The sequence below is a fragment of the Magnolia sinica genome, chromosome 2, assembly GCF_029962835.1.
Source record: "Magnolia sinica isolate HGM2019 chromosome 2, MsV1, whole genome shotgun sequence".
Taxonomy (NCBI): domain Eukaryota; kingdom Viridiplantae; phylum Streptophyta; class Magnoliopsida; order Magnoliales; family Magnoliaceae; genus Magnolia; species Magnolia sinica.
The window spans coordinates 96,474,931-96,501,198 of NC_080574.1; the positions used below are offsets into that span (position 1 = coordinate 96,474,931).

General features: G+C 37.8%; 1 protein-coding gene across 1 annotated transcript in view; it reads right to left on the bottom strand.

Annotated features, from left to right (window-relative positions):
- Positions 1-794: 794 nt before the first annotated feature.
- Positions 795-26,268, bottom strand: part of LOC131237287 (protein PSK SIMULATOR 2-like) — a 58,963-nt gene continuing 33,489 nt past the window's right edge. Inside the window, exons 9-12 of the mRNA XM_058234984.1 lie at positions 16,448-16,564; positions 1,784-1,860; positions 1,550-1,594; positions 795-1,354 (exon numbers count right to left, since the gene is read on the bottom strand). Coding sequence (XP_058090967.1) covers positions 847-1,354; positions 1,550-1,594; positions 1,784-1,860; positions 16,448-16,564 — 747 coding nt within the window. The 3' untranslated portion in view covers positions 795-846. The remainder of the gene's footprint in view (positions 1,355-1,549; positions 1,595-1,783; positions 1,861-16,447; positions 16,565-26,268) is intronic.

Below are 26,268 nucleotides of genomic sequence, written 5' to 3' on the forward strand. Positions count from 1 at the left end.
TATAACCAGGCTGTTTGGCACATCCGGCCAATCCCGGGATTAAACCTTCCCATCCCTTCCAATCCCTCCTACCAAACACGTCCCAGGCAAATTTGAACGGATTAGGTTAGATTGGATGGGATTTAAAGGTAATGATGGTGTTGCCAGTGGATTGTCTTAAGATCCATGGGATTGGGATCAGATCACCGACTCTGTTTGGCATGCCCGGCCAATCCCGGAATTTAACTTCCAATGCCTTCCAATACCATCCAATCCCTTCCAATCCGACCGGCCAAAAGGGGCCTAAGACAATCCACTGACAACACCATCATTACCTTTAAATCCCATCCAATCCACCCTAATCCTTTCAAATTTGCCTGGGACGTGTTTGGTTCGAGGGATTGGAAGGGATGGGAAGGTTTAATCCTGGGATTCGCCGGGCGTGCCAAACAGACTGGATATAGCAATCCAGGGGTATAGCAATCCCATGGATCTCAAGACAATCCACTGACAACACCATCATTACCTAGAAATCCATGCTATCCACCCTAATACCATTCAATCCCTTCCAATCCACCCGGCCAAATGGGCCCTTATTGGATGGGACAGGACAGTGGGCAAGTGCAACAAGTGGGTGATACGGCCTTTTCATTCCTTCTCGATTTCCTACATTATCAATAACCATTGATTAGCTGCATTGATCAATCACACAGAACCGGCTCTACAAATGCAATACCAATGGCACTTTCATTTTTTAAGCCATCTCAACTTGTTATTCATACACAATCACCTTAGTACACAATAAAATAAAATAAAATAAAATAAAAAATCATCATATATTGAATAGGAAGAGAATATAGATGCAAATCAGGAGACTGCAACACTATCCAACCCATCCATTACATCCAAAACCCTAATCCTTTCACATTCCAAATCCAAAGCCAGACTGAACTCCTTGACGGGAGAATTACCAATACTCCGACTCAATCGCCATTCTTTGTAGCCTTTCCTCTTCTTTCCTGTATCAAACTCCTGGCTCTTGCTTATTCCTGGCACCAGTTTCCTGTAACTCACCTCTTTCAACATCTCCTTGTCTTCTTCAGATAGTTGAATAGCTGTATCGGTTCTACTGTTACATACTAGAGATGGATTGTTCTGCACTCCAGGTGACAATGAAAAGCCCTTCCGGGTTGGGGAACGAACAGGTGCTTGGAATTTGAAACCATGATCCTTGTATTTTACCTGGCTAACAAGACGGTGAAGCCATGTCACCAATTCGAGTATGTATTCATCCATCTTCTCCTTATCAGCGTGATAGAACGTCTGGAGGCGGATCAGGTTGTTCTGTGAGGCTGTCTTCTTGTTAAACTCATTACTGTGAAAAGACATAAAAGGCCATGTTTGCAAACCATACTTCAGACAATGACCGGTGGAGATGTAGAGAAGTGCACAAATGCAAATGCAAAAGCAAAGGAAAGACGGAGATAAAAGAAAAAAGAAAAAAGAAAAGAAAAAAAAAAAAGAAAAAAAAAGAAAAAGGGAGGAAACAATTAAGGATGGCTCCACTGACCCAGTGTTTGCCCATTCTCCAACCCATCCGAAGCCTTGATGTGCTCTGATTTGGATTGCCATCAAGTACAAAAGATGAAAAGAAAAGAAAAAGTCCATCAGTGAAAGGTTATAATGAGTATTGACTAGTGAACAGAAGAATTTTGGACTGCTCAAAAGAAAAGGACATCTGCATAAGGTAAAACAGTTTCACAGTCCACAGAAAAAAATGCGACAAATACACTCCTCAACATACTTGGTTGTATTTGTGGCTATGGGGACGATCCACTGGAGGGTTTTCTCCATCTCAGCTTTGATCTGGGGAACAGCAAGCTGCAGAGATGCATATCATGAAATAGTTAGGATTCAAACCAGTGTTCGAAATATCGGTATCGCGTTACATATCGCATTCTTGGGATACGGATACATATTAGTTATCGCATGGGATATATCGGTTGTATCGCATAATGTATCGTTGTTGTTGGAAACATGGGGAAACATTGAGAAATTGGTCGAATTTTTAATGAAACTTCAATGATTGTTAAAAAAAAGACATCAATACACACTTATAAATCAAAACATTACAAAAAACAAGTACACATAATAGGTTTTCTTTATATGGGGTCCTAATCTATGCAATCTAACTGAATTGATGCAAGTATATTCAAAGTTTATTTATATAATTCGTAAATGTATGAAGACGTGGAAACACAAGCAATACTTTCAAAAGCAAAAGAAGAATTCACTAGATCAGGTTACATACATGTTTGATTTTATGTTTGGACACAAAGATTGAAACCAATTTGCAAGAAATTGGGAAATTTTGATTTATTTATTTTTTCAATTTTCCGCAACTCAGCTCATCTCCTCTAAATGTTGAAATCAAAGCTCCCAATCCATGATTTTTCATGCAAAACATGAAAAATTATGGATTTGTAACAATTTGATATCAATTTAACATGATTTACAGGAAAAAAAGGATCGAAAATCGAAAATGCTCATCGGATTGAACATGTGGGATATATCGCACTACTTGTGCGTTTCGTATCGCACAGGTGGGATACAAGATATATCGTGGGATGTATCGGATGATATCGTCGATATTTAAAACAATAATTCAAACCAATTAGTTCTTGCTTCTTCTCATGAAATCTCTGTAAAGCAGACAGCTAATCTGCCTCAAGGATCAAATGTATTGACTCAAGGTATAATTAGAACTTTCTTTGTTTTTGTACCTTCTCACATTTCACAGGTGAAATGAAACAATAATCTACTTGATGAATTGGAATCAAGACTTTTAGAAAACTTAATGTGGATAGTGTATTGCAGACAGTCAACACGATATCTTCTCATTATTTGCAATTTGTTCACCAAAAAAAGTACTTGTGCCATTGTTATGTCTTGAACTTAAAAAGTGAAAAGCACGAAAGATTCCCAAGGCAGAATAGATAATGCTCTGCATGTAAAAGGTTGAAATGGCTAAAATCTGACAAGATTACTTATAGATGTACAGACCTGCTTACCACTAGACTTATTATGAAATAAAGCCCTTCAAGGTAAAATATATGAGAGCAGGAATACGTTTTTCACTAGATATCAGTTTCTTGAGATCTCCGCACTATGAATTTTGAAATTATCACAAAAGGACTTTAGTTGAGAAAAATAAAACATCTGAAACCAGATGCACATGCCCTTACTACGCAAAGATACAGATACTGATATGGATGAGGGACAGAAGGATTGCAAGTTGTCATTTTCCCAAGCACAGGATAGTGATGCATGTATCCCATTTGCAACATGCTATTCATAATCAGTTTTATGATTTTATTTTATTTTTTTTCCTTTTTTTTTTTCTCACTCGAAACAGTTTTCCCACACTACTAACTCAGTCCATTGAACAAGATCTTCTTTTCAGAATTATACCATGCCAATTTTTAACAAAACCAATTAATCATCATCATCATAGTCTAGTCCCAGACTCCCAGCAATTTAAGCATGGGTTTTACCAATCCTGTTTCAACATATCTAAGCCCTATACTCCAAGTGAACAACCATTTATGTAACTTATCACCTCCCCGACTGAAGTCCTTCACGACCTTCGTCTCATCCTCTTTTCAAGCTCTTCCACCTAAATTGATGTTCCCATCATTACTGCCATCACAGGTGTTTGTTGCATACAACTGAACCATTTGTCTGCTCTCCATCATTGTCCCTAATCGGGACTATTACAAGCTGCTTCAGATGACCTTGCTCTAAATATCCTTTGCAATCTTCACACACATCCATCTCAACATCCTTTCTTTGCAAGTAATGTCCATCTCCAGTTAATGTATCCACCCTTTTAAATGACACGTGGGACACCCAATCATCAATTGGGATGGTTCATTCAATAGTAACATAGGGAACAAGCAATGGTGCAAGAATCACACAGGCCGGATGATCCTAACCCTTTAAATGGGCCAATTCGTTACAACTATCTGTTGTTTACGAGCCACAGATCACATGGTTAGAATCATCAAACCAAAGTGCTACTTTAGAATCATAAGGATATATCAAATAGATGTTTCAAGATGATGATTAGACCTATTTTTTCTCTACTAAAATCTTGACTGTCCATTTTTAATGCTAATGATCAAATGTTTAGGATCATTCAATTGGCATGATTTTTGCACCATGGCAGGCTCCTAGTTGTTCGAATGAATGAACGGTTTAGATCCATGATTGGGAATCCCGCATGTGATTTAAAAGTTTAGGAACATTGCTAATGTCCCCATCAGCAAAACCCTGTCTGTGTGGGTGTGTAACAACAACAAACATGGTATAGAGTAACATTTCTTACAAGTATCTGTAACAACAACAAACATGGTATAGAGTAACATTTCTTACAAGTATCAATAGAGTTCTTGTGTCAACACAGATATGATAATATCCAGTGTTTGAAGTATCGTTATCGCTACAAGTTTCGTTAGCCGAGCATATGGAAACAATATCGATATTGCCGACAATCAGAAATGCAGGGAAACATTGAGGAAACATGGGGGAAATGGTGGAATTATTCAATGAAACTTCAAGAGATGCTAAAATACACATATTTGCATAATTAGGAAACAAAAAATTGCAAAAAGAATGCATACACAATAAGCTTCCATTTAATGTGGGCTTAAAAAATATATATTGTCATAAGAAATTAGTCCAACCATCCCATCAATCTCATATATCATCCAAGGATCCATCCAACAATCCAACCTTCCATCCAAACATCCATCGGTATTTTAGAATATCGACATACAAGATATTTCGCTGAGAAATCGTCGACAATTGGAAAGGAAACAAAAGACCGTGGTCATGATATTGCCCATATTGTGATAATGATAATATTGAAATATTATTGATATTATTATTGATTATTTGAACACTGCATACAACCATGTGCCTACAAAAAAAAAAAAATTTTGAAATATAAATTTTCTTAATAAATAGATTTCTTTGGCGATATTATTGAAATATCACTGATAAACTGGCAATACAAGTGACACCTGGAATTTACACAATCAAAAATATTGGCGATACATTGGCAAAATCGATGCATTGGTGATACTTAGAGATACATCATCGATACCTGGAATTTCTAATGCTACTTGTGTTATTGGTATCACTACTAGTGTTATCGGTTTCGCTGAGCTAAAGATACGGATGATATCGTGTGTTATCGGTTTCGCTGAGCTAAAGATACGGATGATATCGTGGATACTCTAAACAATGCTAATATCTACATGCATCCAGATATCTAAATGACCCTCTTTAAAAAAAAATGACTAAATATTATTTGAGACCAATGAAATGGCAAAATAAGATCAACAACAGCCCCTGCCTATGTGTGATCCTCTCATCACAACACTCCATGGAACGCTGAAACAAAACAATTGTAGAACAAACAAGACACCCATGCAAATCCCACCCTAACATAAGGAGCTAAGGGGTGGGTGGGTGTGTTGTGCATGTGCATGTGTGGATTTGTGGGTATGTTCATCTGAACTTTGCTAAGCCCACACACATGTGCAATAAAGCTCATGTATCATATGTGCAAACCGGAAAGATAGGTAAAAGATCCAAGCCATCCATCAGATAGACACCACTATATTGATCGGGTTAATCCACTGGTCAAGTGGGCCATAATTTACAAAACAAATTATGACTCTAAAAAACTTGGCTGAAGTTTTCTAACCCATGCACGTTTCAATTATTGTGGCCCACTTATGAGGACATCCGAGTAATAGTTAAGAGTATACCAGAGGAGCTCCCGTTTCTTTATGGCTAGGTGATGCCTACATGGGGCCTCATGGACCCAATCGAGTGCCTAGTCCGTTGAAGACCCCACATGCATGATTATGCATCCTTGAAAGCCCCACACTGAGAAGATGCATGTGGGCTGCTTAATTGGAAAATTCCGACCGTTGAATCATCGTCATTGGACATCTTGATCACGGGCCACGAAATAGTTTAGTTTATTTAGTTATTTATATGTTTTGTTATTTTATTTTATTTTTTCGTTTAGCATATATTTTTTATGAGACTGAGTTAGGAACAAATTTAATTTTATCAAGTATCTTTATGTGAAACTTTTTTCTGAGAGCCTTTTTTTTCTTTTTTTCTTTTTTTTCTTTTTTTTTTTTTGCAAAAAGTCTTTCTTTAGACTATATAAGGCTTGGACGTCCATACCCTATATAATAATAATATTAGTATATATATTATATATATTTTTTTATCTTTATCTATGCTTTGTGATGAAGTAAAACTTCCTGTGATTGGAGTGGTGTGAAGCCATCGAGTGATTCCATCTTATATATCTATCTTATCTTTCTTCTTCCAACATAATATCTACACTTTTCTTTTCTGTTATCTCCTTCTACTTTCCTCAATTTCTCTCAATCCTTCTCCACTTCTTTATTTTCTTTGTTTTCCCTAAAACTCATCCCCAATCTCCTCCAAAACTCATCTAAACCTAGGTATACTTACGCCGTACCACCGAACAAACCTCCACATGTGAACGTACGACCGATTCCATCTTATATATCTATCTTATCTTTCTTCTTCCAACATAATATCTACACTTTTCTTTTCTGTTATCTCCTTCTACTTTCCTCAATTTCTCTCAATCCTTCTCCACTTCTTTATTTTCTTTGTTTTCCCTAAAACTCATCCCCAATCTCCTCCAAAACTCATCTAAACCTAGGTATACTTACGCCGTACCACCGAACAAACCTCCACATGTGAACGTACGACCGTACGGCCAACCCATCTCCTCCCTATTTCCCACTTTGATGCTTGCTCATTTCTCTCTAAAATCCATAACCCCAAGCCCAAAACCCTCAAGTCCAATCCTAGAACCTAGATTTCCCAAAACCCTAATCCTAAATCATCCTAAATCTCAAAACCCTAAAATCCCAAACCTAGTTTCCTAAAAATCCTAACCCTAAAACCTTGAAACCCTAAAATTCAAAATTCTCAAACCCCAAAACCCTAGTTCTTAAACCCTTTAACAAACCAAGAGATCCCTTTAGAATTAGATCAATTCCTATGCTGGATGGAAATCCTACCTTCCATAGGTTCTATCTAATCATGTTTTATAAGATCTAACCAACAGGTTGTGATTTAGTCTTGAATCTGCGCATAGTTAAATACTTGAATTTGTTAAGCTTGTGATTGATTAACATTATTTTGTGCTTTAAATTGTTCTAGTTAATACATTGATGATCTCATTGCATCATTCTTAGGCCAGGCCACCCGTCCTACTTCAAATTTTGGTATCAGCAACTAGGTTTAGCATAGGGTTTAGTGTGGTCCTCAAATTAGCATAGGGCTCTCATGTTGCATTTCGAGTAGGCTTTTCATATTGACACATGTAGGATCCGAAGCCTTCCTATTCTCCCCCATTCTTATATAGAGTTTAGCTCCTAGTTTCCCATAGGGTCCCTGATTTATGCACACTAGTACTAGGTGTGGTTTTGGTCTACACCTCACAATGAATTCGGAACAGCTTGCCGAGGCTATCAATGCTATCAATAACTGTCTTGTAGCCATTAAGGCCCAAAGTAGAACCACCAGTCACCAATTGGCAACTCTCAGGAATGGGACCCATACTCACATGAACCAGTTGGAAGCTTCCCCCCCGGCAAACCCTGACAATGGGGAAGATGGCCAATCTCAAGTGGGAAGTGAAGTTGGAGGACATGAAGAGGTTGTGGTCAAAGTGTTGGTTGTGGTGGGGTGCATACCAAGCCACCCCGTGGAGAGCATCTAGATCATGATCCTGATAATTGAGTAATGAAAAGTGTGAAGATTGAGGCTCTGAACTATGCTAGTCGTTTGGAACCCAAGGCCTTCCTCAATTGGCTTGTGGACATGGACTACTATTTTGATTGGTATGATATATCCGATCGCCATCAGGTGAGGTTCGTAAAGATGATGTTGGTGGGCCAAGCCAAGTTATTTTGGAAAAATGTCGAGTAGAAGATGGAGAGATCTAGAGATGAACCAATCTCACTGTGGGGCGAGATGAAAGAAATCTTAAAAGGAAAATTGCCTTCATCTTTCTTACCGCCAGAAGCTTTTAGATCAATGGCAAATCTTTTGTCAGGGATGTGCATCGCCAAATTTGATGAAATTATAATGCGTTGTAACATTGAGGGCCTGTTGATAACCCTTTCCCATTTTAAGATGGGCCTCCGACCTGAGCTTTAGCGTGAGCTTATTCCGCACGATGTCAGCACCTTAAAGCACACCTATCAAGTGATGCAAGAACTTGAGCAATATCTGAAATCGCAATTCGTGAGGCAATTCGACTCTCGTGAATCAAATGTCAGAGCCACTCCCCAAGAAGTTAAGCCTAATTTTGGGAGTCAATCCAAAACACTTGTTGATACTCAATCCATCAATAAGGACGTGAAGAGCAAAGGTTTAGTTAGTACTAGCTCAAGGGCAAGTGAGCAAATATGGTGTTACAACTGCCAAGGATATGGTCATTTCGCGCACCAGTGCCCCATGAAGGAGCGAAATCTCATGATTGGCAAGTTTGATGATGATGCGAATGATCAGGGCGATTGTGAAGAAGAATATTAGCCCAAAATCAGTGCTAGTGATGAAGTTGAAGGAGTTGAGACCGCGCCACTTACAGTTGTCAGATGCACCTTAGCACAGGTTAAAGAGAGTGATGATTGCGCATGAATTCAATTTTCCACACTTATGTTAAGTGTGATGACAAAAACTGCAAGGTAATAATTAATAGTTGTAGTTACACTAATGTGGTCTCCGCTAGCATTGTGAATCGTTTGGGTTTGAAATGCGTTCCTCACCCTCAACCCTATCAAGTTTCTTCGGTTGATACGTCCTTGATTCTAGTTTCTCAGTGGTGTCTTATCCCTATTCGGTTTGCTTCCTACAAAGACGTTGTGGTGCGATGTTTTGCCCATGGACATATGTCACATCATTTTGGACAGACTTTGACTGTATGATCGAGATGTGACACTATTCGGTTGCTCGAATATGTGTTCATTTATATATGAAGGTAAGATGATTAAGTTAAATCCTCTTCTACCCAAACGCATCCTAAAGAAGAAAGAGGACATCAAGAAGGGTGATCTTAAAGAGGTGAGGAAATCCCAGCCTAAATCTCTCCATATAATAAACGCCAAAGAGTTTGAGAGGGAAACTACGGCTGATTCGATGGTATATGCCCTCGTGGGACAAGAGGTTACACCCGAAGTTAACATACGGTTGTTGACTAAGGAGAATCCGGTATTGGAGGAGCTTAGAGGTGTTTTCCCTGAGGACCTACTAGATGAGCTTCCACCCATGTGGGACATTCAACATGCTATAGACCTTGTCCCCCGGTTGACTCTACCAAACCTTCCTCATTACCGAATGAATCCCATGGAGCATGCGGAGTTGAAGAGACAAGTTGATAAGCTTCTTAGGAAAGGGTTCATTCATGAAAGTTTGAGTTTATGTGATGTGCCAACCCTCCTTACACTCAAAAAAGATGGCACTTGGCATATGTGCGTGGACAATCAGGCCATCAACAAGATCATAATCAAGTATCAGTTTCTGATACCGCATCTTAACGACATGTTGGATATGATGGCCAGTGCCATGATTTTTTCCAAGATCGACCTTAAAAGCGAGTATCATCATATACATATTCGCCAAGGAGATGAATGGAAGACAACCTTCAAGACGAAGGATAGGCTATACAAATGGTTAATCATGCCTTTTGGCTTGACCAATGTTCCGAGTACATTCATGAGAATGATGACCTAGGTGTTGAGGCCATTTATAAGTAAGTTCCTAATGGTATACTTTGATGACATCCTTATTTATAGTACCTCCATGGAACAACACCTCCACCATATGAGGCAAGTTTGTGGGGTCCTTAAAGAAGAGTAATTATATGCCAACCCAAAAAAGTGTTCTTTTATGTCTAACAAAGTTATCTTCGTAGGGTTCATTGTTTCATCTGAGGGCATATTTGCAAACCCCGAGAAAGTCAAGGACATAGTAAGTTGGTCTGAACCGCAAAACATTCATGAGGTGTGTAGCTTCCATGAGTTACCAACTTTCTATAGGCGATTCATTTGAACCTTTACTTCAGTTAATAAGTCGATACGCACGAGTCCTTTTGAGGTAGTACATAGTTACAAGCCTAGGAAACCTATAAGTCTTATTACTATGTCAGTGTCCCATAGACCTTCAGAGTCTACAAATGCGTTGCACGCCATATCCATGATTTGCATAATGAGATTAGAAAACATATTAATATGAGTAACGAAAAGTACAAGATATTTAATATTTATTGACTCTAATCTCAAGTTTAGAGAATTTCAAGTAAGTGACTATGTGATGGTTCGTATAAGGCCAGAATGGTTTCCGCAAGGGGACATTAGGAAATTACAAGACCGTAGTTGTCGAACTTCCACTTGATATGGGTATGAGCTTTACATTCAATGTAGAAGATCTTGTATCTTTTAAAGGTCTAGTATCTCCATCCACTAGCATTTCCCCCGACCAACACAATGACCCAAATCCTAATCCATCCCATGACCCATGGCTCTTGCCAGAACCTTCTTCCCAACCTTTGCCTTCTCTACCATTCATACCCAATAAACGATAAAATATTGAAAATATCTTGGATGAGCAAGTGGTTTCCACCAGACACAGGTTTCTAGAAGTATCTCGTCAAGTGGAAGAACAAGCCAGAGTCAGACTGTACGTGGATCACAGAGGCAAAGTTTCAGAAGTTAGACCTGGATCTCCTCGAACATTACCGTAGCTTTATTTCACCAAAGGCTAACTCTTCCTAGCTGGGGAGAGTTGATGAGGACATCCGAGTACTAATCAAAGTATACTAGAGAAGGAGGAGAGTTCCCGTTTCTTTATGGCTAGGTGATGCCTACATGGGGCCCCATAGGCCCAATTCGAGTGCCTAGTCCATTGAAGACCCCACATGCATGATTATGAATCTTTGAAGGCCCCACGCTAGAAAGATGCAAGTGGGCTGCTCAGTTGGACCATTCTAACCATTGGATCATCATTATTAGACATCTTGATCACGAGCCACAAAATAATTTAGTTTATTTAGTTGTTTATGTGTTTTGTTATTTTTTTGGTTTAATTTATATTTTTGTTTTAGGAAGTTGGGACCAAATTTTATTTAATTGAGCATCTTTATGTGAAACTTTTTATATGAGTGCGTTTTTTATAAAAAGTCTTTCTTGAGACTATACAAGGCTTGGACATCCAACCCTAGCCTATTATGGCATATGAAAAAAAAAATAAAAAAATCTCTCTCTTTGCTTTGTGATGAAGTAAAACCTCCTGTGATTAGAGTGGTGTGAAGCCATGGAGTGATTTCATCTTATATATCCCTCTTATCTTCTTCTTTCAACGTAATATCTACACTTTTCTTTTCTTTTCTCTCCTTCCACTTTCCTCAATCTCTCTCAATCCTTCTCTAGTCCTTTATTTTCTTTGTTTTCTCTAAACCTATCCCCAATCTCCTCCAAAATCCATCTAAACCTAGGTCTACTTACACTGTAACACCAAGACCTCCACACATGACCGTACAGTCAACCCATCTCCTCTTTATTTCCTTATTTGATCCTTGCTCCTTTCTAAAATCCATAATCTAAGTCTAAAACCCTCAAGTCTAATCCTAGAACCTAGATTACCCCCTAATCTTAAACCCTAACCCTAGATCGTCATAAATCTTAAAAACCTAAATCCCAAATCCCAAACCTAGTTTCCAAAAATCCTAACCCTAAATCCCTAAAACCTCAAAACACTAAAATCCAAAATCCCAAAACCCTAGTTCTTCAACCTTTTAACAAACCAAGAGATTCCCTTTAGAATTAGATCAATTCCTATGCTAGATGGAAGTCCTACCTTCCATAAGTCCTATCTAATCATGTTTTATAAAATCTAACTAATGGGTTGTGATATAGTCTTGAATCTGAGTATAGTTAAATACTTGAATTCATTAAGCTTGTGACTGATTAATATTATTTTGTGCTTTAAATTGTTCTAGTTAATCCGTTGATGATCTCATTACATCATTCTAGGCTAGGCCACCCGTCCTACATCACCCACACATTGAGTGGACCAAACTTATTTTCGGGAAAACATGTGAAAGGTCGGATAACCTAGTGATGGATTGGATGTCACGCATATGTGCCATGCTGGCACATATGGGGCATTTACATGAGCTTTATAGCACACACATATGCACTTAACAAAGTTATATGTATATGACAAAGGCCTCAAATCAAACCAGTTGAACTATACATAACGTTCCACCCAGTGGATAACTTCCAACCTTTCATGTGTGTGCGACATCTAAATTGTCCAATAGGTTGGTCCCTTCATGACAATCACCTTGTGCAACCACACTTGTATTTTGTTATTTAAAAATGGCTACACATTGTTTTCATTGTGTGGCCCACCTAATGTGTAGATAAGGGTGATTTTTACACTAGGTGATCCTCATGGTGGGGCCAACCTATTGGAAGGGTTAGACTTCACATGCACTTAACAAGTTGGAGTTATCGACTAGGTGGATCATACCTTGTGGTTCAACTGGTTGAACACAATGTGTGTGCGCATGCATAGAGAGAGATCCCCTACAATAATATATCCCTAGAGGGATTGATCCCACCTTGTCATCCAAGATCATGGAATTTGTCTCTATTGAACCCATAATATTGTGAATGGAGCATGTTCCAAGTGATATTGCCATAGGGAGGAAATGGGCCGGAGGTTCAACGCCCGATAATCTTTCAAACCAACCCATTTAGGACCCCAAGAGATGCCAAATAGCTTAAAAGTGAGACCAAATGGCTACATTGATCTAGCAACACAAAAATAAATGATCAGTGGATCGCTCATTATTCATGCACATAACACATCTATCGAATCACAATGTTCTTCTTTGGGATGCCAATCACAATGATTTTTTTACTTTTTTGTTTTGTTTTTTCTTTTTCTTTTTTTTCTTTTTTTTGGTAGCGATCCAAGTAAATGCCTGAACCCTAAGTGAGATAGGGTCCTTAAATTTTCTTGGGAGGATAAAAAGGCTCATCGTTCATGCACATAAAATTGAAAATAGATTTAGAAGAGGAACACCCATTAGTCGACCGTTACCAAACGTTCGATAGTTGATGGAGAAGTTCAAGGGGAAAAGAAATGATCTCTACATGGTCTTTACTGACTTATTGAAAACATGCAATGGGGTTCCTAAAGGGATAATCTGGTTGGTATTGAAACCCACTTCAACATTACTTTCAAGATCCACACCAGTAAGATATACTTCCAAATATTCCAACCAAATTTATCCAGTCCCAACTATAATCAACATTACCCAGGGTGAATTTCATATACACATAGCGGTTCATTTTTCCTTTCTTAAAGCATGAGAACAAATATATTATTGCTTCACACAATATCCTCAATAGCTAACCCACTTATCTTTGCTTCCCATCCCTTTGACATTCTACAAAGTCACCATCAGCTTAGAATTATTACCAAATTTGTTCAATTCCTTGCCAGATTCTTTACTCCTAACCGGTTGTCTTAATTAACGTTTGATGCTATGTTCTGGAACTTTGACTAGCCTTTATGCTTCATTGGGATCCCTTTCCCATTGTTAGACTTAGAAATTCCTTCACCTCAATACACAAAAATTGTGCTGAAATTATCTTCTTCTCCCTCAATATCAACTCCTTTAGTCTGAGCAACTTTCTCTAGTTTTGTCTTAGCAATGGAGAATCCTCAAAAACCAAAACCTTCCCACTATCTCTAGTTCCATTTTCACATAATAATCATTGGACGCTAGAGGAACTGAATCTCTAGAACCAAGCACAGGTTGCCTGCTTAAGTGTGTAAATTGCCTTCTCGAGCTTGCAAACAAAGTCCGGTCAAGACTTATCCTTAAAGCTTTGTGGTTTCTCCATGAAGAACTCTTCCAGTATATAGCCAAGCAAAAGGGCATTTTTGACATCGAGTTGCATAGAAACCCCATCGTCTAGCTTGAAATATTTCTGAATAGCATGGCCCTATCTCCACCTCTATATTGCATTAAACCCTACAAAATCATGAATCTCGAGCCAAGGTACTTTGTATCGATAACAGTGGCCATATCGGTCACCACTATTATCAATACGGATACTGGCCATAGCGGCCAATATGAGAGCATAAAGACCATTACGGCCATCATAACGGTTGAAAAAACAAATTGCCTGAAAATTTCTTTAAAAAATATCTAGAAAATTCAAAATAATGTAAATATTCTAAATATGAATTCAGTTTTTGTTTTAAACATGTTTATGCTAGAGTAACGGTCCACACTTAGGTGAGAGTGTTGTATTAGGCTATCTGGTGAATTTATGAACATGGTTATATGTCTCTAATGTTTACACATTACAATCAAGCATTAGAACTAGAAATCAGAAAGAACAAAAAAAAAAAAAAAAAAAAAGGAGCATAAATACCACGTTTTCCAGTGTTTTGAAAAGAAAAAAAAAATGGCCCTCGAAGCTTCTATTTGCTTAAATCGCTTCAATATGTGGTTTTAATCCTAAAAACTATAGTAAGAGTGGTTGAAATTTTCTATAAAATTATCTAGGAGAGTTTTTGGAATGAGAAAAGTGGAAAAATGAGGAGAATGGATTTAAATTTTATTTTTTTTTAAAAAAAAGGTGACCGTTTTAGGGGCAACGGTCGTTGTGTCCCGTTATAGCCGATACAGTCTCAAAAAACCAACCACCCCGTTTCACCCTCATATCGCGTAACAATCACAATTGTTACCTATACGTATCGGTCTTTATGGCCGTATCGTAACGAATATGGAACACCTTGAATACAAGCAATTCATGCTGCACAAAGGGCTGGCAAAACCAACCTCCTAAAGACAAACCATTCCCGCCAAGTCACATAATGCATGTCACTGAATTTGAAAGGGGACCAGAAGACTTTCCCACCAAAACACTAAAATTGCTAGGGGAGAGGGCATGAATCAAAAAGAAAGACCCACCATCACAACGAAGAAATGTGTCTAGTAGAGGTGGATACACATTCTAATTTGACCACACCATACCATCTAGCATAGTGAGAGGACTAGTTGTCTCATTTAACAGCACCATTGGTCCCTCTCTCACATACGAATTGAAGTCCTACATGTCCAACATTCTTAACGTCAATTAGCCCAAGGTCCTTTCTGACCTTGAAAAATAAGCCCTTTTCATTGCCACATAAGTCACCAATATGATAGTAAATCCTCACTTGCTACTCTAAGCCAAGACAAGCTGTCATTGTTCACTGGAACATCCTGATTTGAAAATTTTCAAAATCTAATCTGACAGCAAACTTGGAGAGAGATTGTCCGAATGGATACAGCAAGGAAACACTAAGGAGGCAATTGGGGAAAAAGCATCACAATCCAGCAAGGAAACACAAAGGAGGCGATTAGGGATCTATGACCATGTACCACATGTACTTAATCAAGATCAACATTTGAATTTCCAGAAACCTTCAGTCAGACTGCACCTCGAAAAGAACTGTTCCTCTCTGTGGTGGCAAAACCCTTACCATTGACTTCCTATCTGCTCGAGGCACTACCAATGAGTGACTACCAGGTTAGTGGTGAACACAATTTTATTTTTTAAAACCCCTTTCAATTCATTTGACTAAATCACTCTACCATCTGGATTTTTGCCCATTCATCAAATCAATGGCTTGTTGACTATCATCAATATACCAAAAATCTTACAAAACCAAAACCCTACTCCTTATTCTCCTATAGTGCAGAATGAAAACATGCGATCTAACCAAACTTACTGAAATCCTCAAACGGATCATCTAGAGATAATGAAAATGGGATGCTTCTAACAAAAAATGTTATCCAATCCCTTTCTCAATGATGTATGAGCACCATTTGCCATATCAAAAGACCTGACAGCCAGGAAGGCCAAGAAAGAGAGTGGTAGTTAGCTGGAGATTAGGGCCTAATCCCTTTGATTGAAAACAGTTGGTTGATTAATTTATTTATTTGAATCTCGTCATCCTGATTATACATGCATCTAGGGTTAAGCCATCACATGTCCCTGCATCATGCTGGGTTCAAATAATTCCAACCTTGATGCTGAAACAGGCCCTTAGTAGTATCTTCCGCTAAATTGTGCAAGCACAAATTCTTTATATGTTATCTATAACCATTAGCAACATGAGAGATCCTTTTCTTTAGTAGCATATGAAAAAATTAATGCTAGCAAGATGAGGCACTTGGAAAAGAGCTAACAGTGTAATACACGAAGCTAACAATTGCCAACTGACTGATTTGTTTGAGGGAGATGCCAGTTATCCGGACCACACATACCTCTTCCTTGACATGATGTAATTGTAACCGGAGACGTAGAGCTGCCTTAACACCACTTGGTAGTCCATGATATAATGTATCCCTTGTATTAGGAGGAATGGAACTTGGTCGAGACACCTGGGCTCATATAGATGATGAGACGTGCAAGCAATCAATGTCAAGATGTCAACTTAAGATATAATATCAACAGGTTTTAATACAAATATATGCCAATCTACCATTAAGAATGGAATTATTCATATACAGTTGCATCTTGTTTAACAGAATATCAAAGAATAGCACAAAATCAACACAGAAAACCACAGTAAACTAATGGATTCTGAAAGACCTTTTTGGGGTCGCAAAATAAATCATTAACAAACGGTAGAAACGTTATGAGTACTGCAGAAAGAAAAAAAACTAAGAGGTTCTTTTTTATTTCTTCTTTTAAAGTAAAGGAAAAAATAAGGAAGTTCCTAGAGACTGACTAATAAATCATCAAACGTGTTAAAAACATTAAGGAAAAAAAAAAAAATGAAGGTTGAAATCAATGAAGAACATGATGGGGTTATCAGTTAATTATCAACAGCAATTTAAACATTACAGAAACTAATTAAGAAAAGAAAGATCCAATTAAATTAACAATAAAAATTACAGGTTTGAGGCATCCACCTGGCAAAACCAACCAAGATTGAGTTTACTCTACCTAAAGCACTATAATCTGATCCAATAAATAAACATTTATTTTGACATTTTTCCCTTTTTGAAAATGAAGGCATGACACCCCGAATCAATCACTGAAACATGCACATGTATGGAATCAAAATGCAGCATTTCAAATGTCCAAAAAAAATAAAAAATAAAATCTGTCAGAGTAGAAATGTGTTATTTAGTTAGTCTGGCAATGCAAAAAAAAAAAAAAAAAAAAAAAAAAAAAAAAGAAAAAAGAAAAGAAAAGGGGAAAAAAGAAAAGAAAAGACAAAAAAAGAAATGCCTACGTAAAAAAACAAAAACAAAACTGGTCCCTTCAAATTGAAATCGGCCAGTATTCCATGCATGAGAAGAATGCAACTGAAGAAACTTATTCCTATTGGTGAGACCAAGAATAAAAACATCTATATCCGCTTTAGAGCTATAGAAAAACAAGAATCTTAAGAAATAGATTAAAGAAATGACTCACAAGAAAAAGCAAAACTATCTACAAGAACTATGCGTGTCATTTTCTTTTCTTTTCTTTTCTTTTTTCTTTTATTTTATTTATTTATTCATTTTTGAATGATAACATGGTTTACGGCTTTGGTTTTTGACTTCTCCAAAATGGGTCCCAAATGATAAAGATTGGGAGGTTCAAAGGTATGTACAAGTCAGGAAGTCATTGACTGATATCAAAGCCACAATCTTTGGATCAAATATGAAGTTAATGTTATCTTGTGTATATTTCACAGATGAAACATAATAGACATCAATATGCTTCATGAACTTGCCTGTATGTATGAAACATGATAGACATCAATATGCTTCATGAACTTGCCTGTATGTATGAAACATGATAGACATCAATAGTAGCAAAGTCATTTTATCATATAACTGCCCATGCTGAATACTAGCAATTAGAAACAATCAACTCCATTTAGTAGATGCCTCTGCTAGAACTGGCAACAACACAATACTGATATCAGCAAATTAGCATGGATTAAATCTAAATGACCAACTGGTAATATCAATGGGCTTCAAGAATCTCCTCTAGAACACCCATACCTTTCAAGCTCTATTAGGTAAATGCCCATGGAGGTTCGGGTTGGAGGAAGGAAGATCGTGGAGAGTTGCAGCAAGTATAGTGTTCAGGAAAGGGGTTGGTGAGTGGATTCGTTGCTTTATAGGGCTTCTGCTTTGTGAAAGGGGGTCTCTTCATTGACAAACAAGGCGGAGATCAGCTTCTCGATGGGCGATGGGAAAAGATTTAGATTCTTGAAGGACTTATGGATCGGGAATGTCTGTTATTGGAGGCATTCCCACTAGCCAGAGTTGTGGTAGATCAGGACGTGGCTGTAGATCGATGCTTCACATGGTCCAGCGATTATGTGGTGTGGACACCCCTCTATCGCAGAGATCTATTGGAAATTGAAATGGAGGGACTTCTTTGTTTAATGAATGGTTACGATCGGTTACAGGTGGTCCTAGGCAACAAGGATTCTATCCTGTGGTCACCAGAAAAATTAGGATGATTTTCGGTCTGGTCTTTTTACGGGTCATTTGCCCAATCAAGTTCGAGCGAAGGATGCAATGTTCTATCATTTGTATGGTCCAGCAGAGTTTCTCTTAGAGTCACGGTGTTCACATGGTTTGCGGGAAAGAATAAGATCCTCACTATTGACAAATTGCAGAAAAGATCACTAGCAATTCCTAACTGTTGTGATATGTATATGAGGGGAGGAATCAGTGGATCAACTCTTCATTCATTGTTCCTTTGCAAGAAAGGTGCGGTAAAAAATTTAAAGCCTTCTTCAAGTCTCCTTGGATGATGTTGGGGTCCATGGCATGTCTCCTATTAGCAGCTTCACCTAGAGGTGGACTAAAGAAAAAGGAGGGGACTGTGTGGAAGCTAGTAATGATGGTGGATTTCTGGGCTACTAAGGGGGAGAGAAATAGGAGATGTTTCAAAAACAAGAGTGGCTATGTGACAGATGCATATAAGAGGGCAAAATTGTAGATAATGGGGTCGGCTTCTCGTCTTAAGGATTTCAACCATAATGAGTGGTAATTATTAGGTGGGATGTAATGTATCTCTGTTTCTAAGCCTTTGTGCTCTCCTTAATAAATTATCATTACCCTTCAAAAAAACATATATCGATAGGCTTCAAAATCCCCTCTAGAACACCCATACCTTTATTGGTTTGATTGGTTACAAAAAGGAAAAGGTTTAAAAATCTAAGTTACTTCAAAGAGAGTGTTGAAACAAAAACATATGGCACAAGTTGCAAAAAATATGCATCTAACTTGAAACAGTTCTCAGGAGAAACAAAGCTACAGGCAGTTTCGCAACCTATAGATATAACACACCTATTCAACACTTGCTTCCAACAAAGCCATGATAATTATTTAAGAAACTTTGATACTCTTATCCAAGAGAAGTGTATTATAATTACTTGAAAATGCAAGACTTCTTATTAGTTACAATCATATAATGAATAGTTTGTAATGGAGGACCCTTGCATGTATCAGTGTGCTCCCTTGCATGCTGAGCGGCTTGTCTGCCAGTTCATGCTCTAAAGATTGTGGCCCTGTTTGGTAGACTACTAAATATAAGTTCATCTTATATATTAGAGATCTTGATCTCTAATACATAATTAATGTTAGCAAGAACTCATTATGCATTAGAGATCAAGATCTCAAATACATAATTATTGTTACTAAAATGAGGTGAAATTGGTTTTGAGGCGTCTACCAAATAGGGCCTAACTGTTTGCAAATTCCACTTTGTGGTTAGCGTTCAATTGTGCTCAATGTTCGAGTTGTCGGTATCGCTACAAGTTTCGCTAAGTGAAGATAAAGATATAATATCGTTATCGCTGATAATATCGCTAATAACCGGAAATGCGAAAAAAAAATTAAAAAATGGCGAATAATGGGGAAAATGATGGAATTTTTTAGTAAAACTTCAGGGCATGCCTAAATACACATATTTGCATATTTAGGAATAAAAAAATTACAAAGAAATGCATTAAATAATAAGTTTTCATTTAATGGGGCACAAAAAGCATATGCTGCCATAAGAAATCGCTCCAATTGTAATCAAAATGAGTTCATATAATACAAATGCAGCTAGCATATAATAATTAGGACATGTAAAAGTTAATGAACTAAAAAAGTACACCTTTCTTAGGACATGGAATCTATATATTGGTATACTTGGTGATTGATGGCTTGGATATGGCACTTGTTTGACATATTGACGCATCCATCCAATTTTCCAGATCATTTTATGGTATCAGCCCAAAAAATAGATAGATCCAAATCTCAAGTGGACCACATCACAGGACAGTGTTGATTGAATGCACACCATTAAAAACTTCTCAAGGGCCACAAATTTTGTATCAAACTAGTTTGTATAACCTAATCAACAGGTTGGATGTCAAATAAACATTACACTGAACCCTGAGAGGTTTTTAATGGTGGACATTCAATTGCTACTATTTCTTGTGGTGTGGTCCACCTGAGAGTTATATATGCCTGATGTTTTGGATCAAGATCTAAAATGATCTGAAAAAATAGATGGACAGCGTGGATCAAATAAATACATCATGATTAGGCCCACATAGCACCAACCACTAGCCATCTTGACAGTGGCAACGTCACTAGCCAAATCACGTCCTGGCAGTGTAAGGACTTTGTGGTACCCACCGTGTGGCATGTGTTTCATCATGCTGTGAATAACGAAGTGGTTACTGGATAGTGTTCCACGGGCCCACCATGATATATGCAAGAAATCAACCCCATTAATACATGTCAGCATATCATTTTAGTACATGGTCCCAAAAATGAGGTAGTTCCAAATCTCAAGTGGACCACACCAAAGGAAACAGCAGCGATAAATCCCACCATTAAACTGGAAGCGGATTCCATTCCCTTAAAACTGGAAGCGGATTGGCTGGTGTACCACACACCAGCTATAGGTACGTGTCGTGTGAAGACAAGCACTGACGCTCCTCGAGCTCCAAGTTGTATGAACGGTTCAAAGGAGATCAAAGTTACATGGGCCTCACAGTGATGTATTTATTATATCTACACCGTTCATCTATTTTTAAAGATCATTTTAGAGCATTATCCAAAATATGAATCATATCCAAAGATCATCTAGACCACACCACAAATAGCAGCGGAGACAATGATTTTCATCATTAAACCCACCATAACATTTATTTTCCATCCAATCTGTTCATAAGGTCACAAAGACCCAACTGAAGAGGAAAAACAAATTTCATATTGATCCAAAACTTTGGTGACCCCAAAAAGGGTTTCAATGGTAGACGTTCAATCCCCCACTACTTTTTGCAATGTGGTCCACTTGATAGTTAGATCTGTCTTATTTTTCGTCTCAAGCCTTAAGAGGAGCTCGCCAAATTGATGGACGGTTTTGATCAAGGTGTCCCGTATCGGTATCGGTTGGCGTAACGGTGACCTCCAAAACCGATACGGATACGGGGGCGTAACGGCCCGTAACGGTGCAAAATTTTTTTTTTTGTCAAAAAAATATGAAAAAATATGGATTAAATCCGGAATATTCTAAGCATTCCAAATATGCATTCATTTATAAATTGGAACATGTTTATGGTGGTGTAACGGTCCACTCTTTAGTGAGAAGTTGTATCGGACTGTCTGATGAATTTATGAACCAGATAACCTGAATTTGACTACAAAATTCATATATTTAATTTTCTAACTATCTACTATCAATGATAGATATATTAGAATGAATGTAATATGAAAATATCTTACATTTAGGTGTTTGCAATTATTTTTGAGGGCCAAAATTCATGCGTAAATAGAAAAAAAATATAAAATGGCACCCCAAATATGTAAAATGCACATTAACATGTTCTACTATGATTAACACATCATATGGCATCATTAAAACAGAAAAAGAATTATTAAAAAATGATTTTTCGAATTTTCAAAAAAAGGGCCGAAATAAATGCGTAAATAGAAAAAAATTTAAAAAAATATAAAATGGCACCCCAAATCTGTAAAATGCATATTAACATGTTCTACTATGATTAACACATCATATGGCATCATTAAAACAGCAAAAGAATCATTAAAAAATGATTTTTCAAATTTTCAAAAAAAGGGCCAAAATAAATGCGTAAATAGAAAAAAATATAAAAAATATATAAAATGGAACCCCAAATCTGTAAAATGCAGATTAACATGTTCTACCTTGATTAACACATCATATGACATCATTAAAACAGCAAAAGAATAATTTAAAAATGGTTTTTCGAATTTTCTAAAAAAGGGCCAAAATAAATGCGTAAATAGGAAAAAATATTAAAAAAATATAAAATGGCACCCCAAATCTGTAAAATGCACATTAACATGTTCTACTATGATTAATACATCAAATGGCATGATTAAAACAGCAAAACAACCATTAAAAACTGATTTTTCGAATTTTAAAAAAAGGGACCAAAATTCATGCGTAAATAGAAAAAAATATTAAAAAATTATTAAATGGCACCCCAAATTTGTAAAATGCACATTAACATGTTCTACTATGATTAACACATCATATGACATGATTAAAACAGCAAAATATATTAAAAAAAGTATAAATACCTATTTTTGACGACTTTCTGAAAAATGGCCCACCGAGCTTTGATTCAAAAAAATCTATAATATAATGTGTTTTTCTATCAAATACCTAGCTAAGGTTGGTCAAAATTAGTAGTAAAAGGAGTTAGAAACAGTTTGGAAGCAAGAGGTTTCAAAAAAACAGCAAAAACAGAGCTTTAAAAAAAAAAAAAAAAAGTCACCGTTTCGGGCCCGTATCGGCCGATACGGGTACAAAAAATCGAATCGGCCGTTTCGGCCCCGAAACGGGTAACGGTTCGCACCGTTACTGTTACGTATCGGCCGATACGGCCGATACGTAACCGATTTAGCATACCATGGTTTTGATATAACAAATACCTCATGATCAGACCCACGGAACTTGCTGATGTCAATACGGCAGCTATACAGCTGGTGTGAGGTACACCAGCCAATCCGCTTCCCTTAAAAGCGAGAGGACGCAGATTAGATACTAACAGGTTGAGTAGCGAGTCGACTACTAAAGTGACGTCACCAAGTTCTGTGGGCCCCACTATGATGTATGTGTTATATCCACACCGTCCATCTATTTTTAGATATCATTTTAGGGTATGAACCAAAGAATGAAGCAAATAAAAATCTGTAGTGGACCCCACCAAAGAAAACAATGGTGAGAGTGATTCCCACCGTTGAAACTATCCTAAGGCCCATCATAATGTTTATTTGAAATCCAACCTGTTCAAAAGTTAAAAAAGACATGAAATAAGGGAAAACACAAATATCAGCTTGATCTAAAACTTTTGTGGCCTTCAGAAGTTTTTGATGGTGGGCGTCACTGTCCCACTGTTTTCTGTGTTGAGGTCCACCGGAGCTTTAGATTTAACTCGTTCTTTGGATATTGCCCTAAAATAATCTCTCCAAATGGATGGAAGGTGTGGATACAAAACATACATCATGGTGGGGCCCACGGAACTTGCCGACATCACTTCAGTAGCTAGACTCGCTACTCAACCTATCAGTAGCTAATCCCCGCCTAGAGCAGATGCAAGAGAGCTTTCGTTTTTACGAAATTCTCTCTTCTTCTCCGAAAAATCTGCAATCAATCTCATCTTTTTCCATAAAAAATCTCTTCAGAATTTTTATTTTTATTTTTTTCCTCTTCAAATCCGAACCGAAATCTCCGTAAATCTTGGTGAAATCAAGTTCTCTTTCAAATATCTTTCTTCGAAGAAAACAAAAGGGTTTTTTTAAAGGGTTTTCTTATCTTGGAAAATTCAGAGCTATCAACAACGATTGGCCCACTAAATCTAGCCGAAATCCACTTCCGCGGGTAGATCTTGAGAAAAAAAAAGGTAAGAGAGCTTTTTTTCTATATATTTTTTTATATTTATTTCAATTTTTTTTCAATAATAAGGAGAACGATAGCTATTTTTTCAATAAAATTGAAAATATCGCCGATATTTTGTCGACATTTGGAAGAGAAACGAAAACTTGGGGTTTCGGTATCGCCGGTTCAGTGACACCGATAATATCGCCGATATTATCGACTTCTCGTCGACAATGAAAACACTGATTGTGCTAAGGTGGCATGTGTAGAATGACAATGTTAGCAAGAGAGTCATGTTGTTAAACGAGCATTATGGGTTCCATATGACATCATTGAAGCCAACTATTCAAGAGTGATTTTTCATGTGTGGAGTTGATGGGTGAAGAGTGAAACAAGAATAGGATATATGAAACACAATAGTGGACTTCTACTCTAAATATACAAACTGCAAAAGGATGGGTTCATCCTAGCTTGGATAACTTGGATTTTGGGTGTATTTGAAAGGAAGATGCGGCCTAGGTGGAACGGCTTATGGAGAAGAGTGAGATGTTCGATTCAGTTTCTAGTTGGGCAGTGATAAGGGTCTTGGGCCCGAGGGCTTGCCGACTATGATCTTGCAAGCATTTTAGGACACTGTAAAAGAGGACCTCATGGACAGGGTATGCAAAATGGTTATGTAATGGTCATAACGGTAACAGTGGCCACTGTTATGCATTTCGAGGTTGTAGCAGGTGTAACAGCCGTTACTGAAAAACCTACCCATAAGCCCCCATAACTGCCATAATGGGCTGTTACAGTTTTTTTTCTTTCTTTTTTGAGAGAAAGATATTGAAACGGCCGTTACGGGGTTTCGTAATGGTAACGGTGGTGGTTGTTAGCCTGTTACAGTCATGGTTACCATTACGGAATACCTTGCTCATAAAGTTTATATCTAAATTTTATAATAGGAGCAGGATTTCTAAAGGGCGGTCTCTTTCAACATCCCATTCCCAAGAAAAGGAGAGGTGTATGTATGAAGGATTTTAGGACGATCAATCTCATTGGTAGCTCATAAAATAATGGTGATGAATCTGGAGACTAGATTTATACCCATGGTGGGGTCATTTTCAGCCTCATCCGGCATGGTGTGCAAACTGGATATAGATTAGAGCATATGATTATGTGGACTGGGATTTCCCATAGTATATGTCTCATCAACTAGGTTTTGGCTTAAAATGGTATCATTGGATATCAACACGTGCATTTTTGGCCCACTATCCAGCCATAGTCATAGGATCCCCTATTGTTTTTTCCCAAGGGGTTAGAGAATCCAGCTATATTTATCAATGGCCTAGCAAACACAAAATTTTGAATAGGCCCAGCCTGACGGCTTGGTCCGAACAGTAAAATCAAGACAACCATAGGCTCGGCCCATTGACAGCCCTAGATCTGGCAGGGGGATCCACTCTCACTCCTTGTTCGTAGTGGTAGCAGAAACCCATAGAAAATGATCAACAAAGCGGCAGAGGATTTGGTTAGTGGCTTCCCAGTTAGCAGTATTAGCCTCCAAGTGACTCATAATATGCTAATGACAATGCTATTTTGAAACACCAAAGAGACACAGGTGGTTAACTTCAATAAGGTGATAAGTTTTAAATAGTATCAGTGCAGAAAATTAACATGAGCAAGAGTGAGATGCTCAGCATTTGCATCTCTAATGAAGGCATGCAAACCATGGGTAAGGTGCTTGGATGCAAAGCAAGATCTTTTCCTTCCTTTTTCCTAGTTTCCACGGCTTCCTGTTGTGTGTGGGTAGACTAGCTAAACAGCTATGGGACTCAATGATGGAAAGAGTCGAAAGAAACGTATCTACATGGAAAGTTACATACCTCTCACTGGGAGGTTGCATTACCCTTATCAAAGTATCAAAACTAATGGTGTATTTTATATCCCTATTTTAATGCCCCATGGCTGTTATCCAGTGCATTGAGAAAAGTTTCTCTTGGTTGAGGGAACCGAGATATGCAACCCACATGAGTTTGGGAAATGGGTATCAAAGTCCTCAGGGAGATGAATCGATCCCCTTATTGGGAAGTAGCTATGGAGGTTCATCTCCGAGGAAAATCCCCACTAGAAACAGGTTATCTGCTGCAAGGTACTCGGGTTGGAGTTTGGTACGCCCTCGGTTCTCTCAATCGGACATCAAGTATTTGGAAGCCGTGACGGA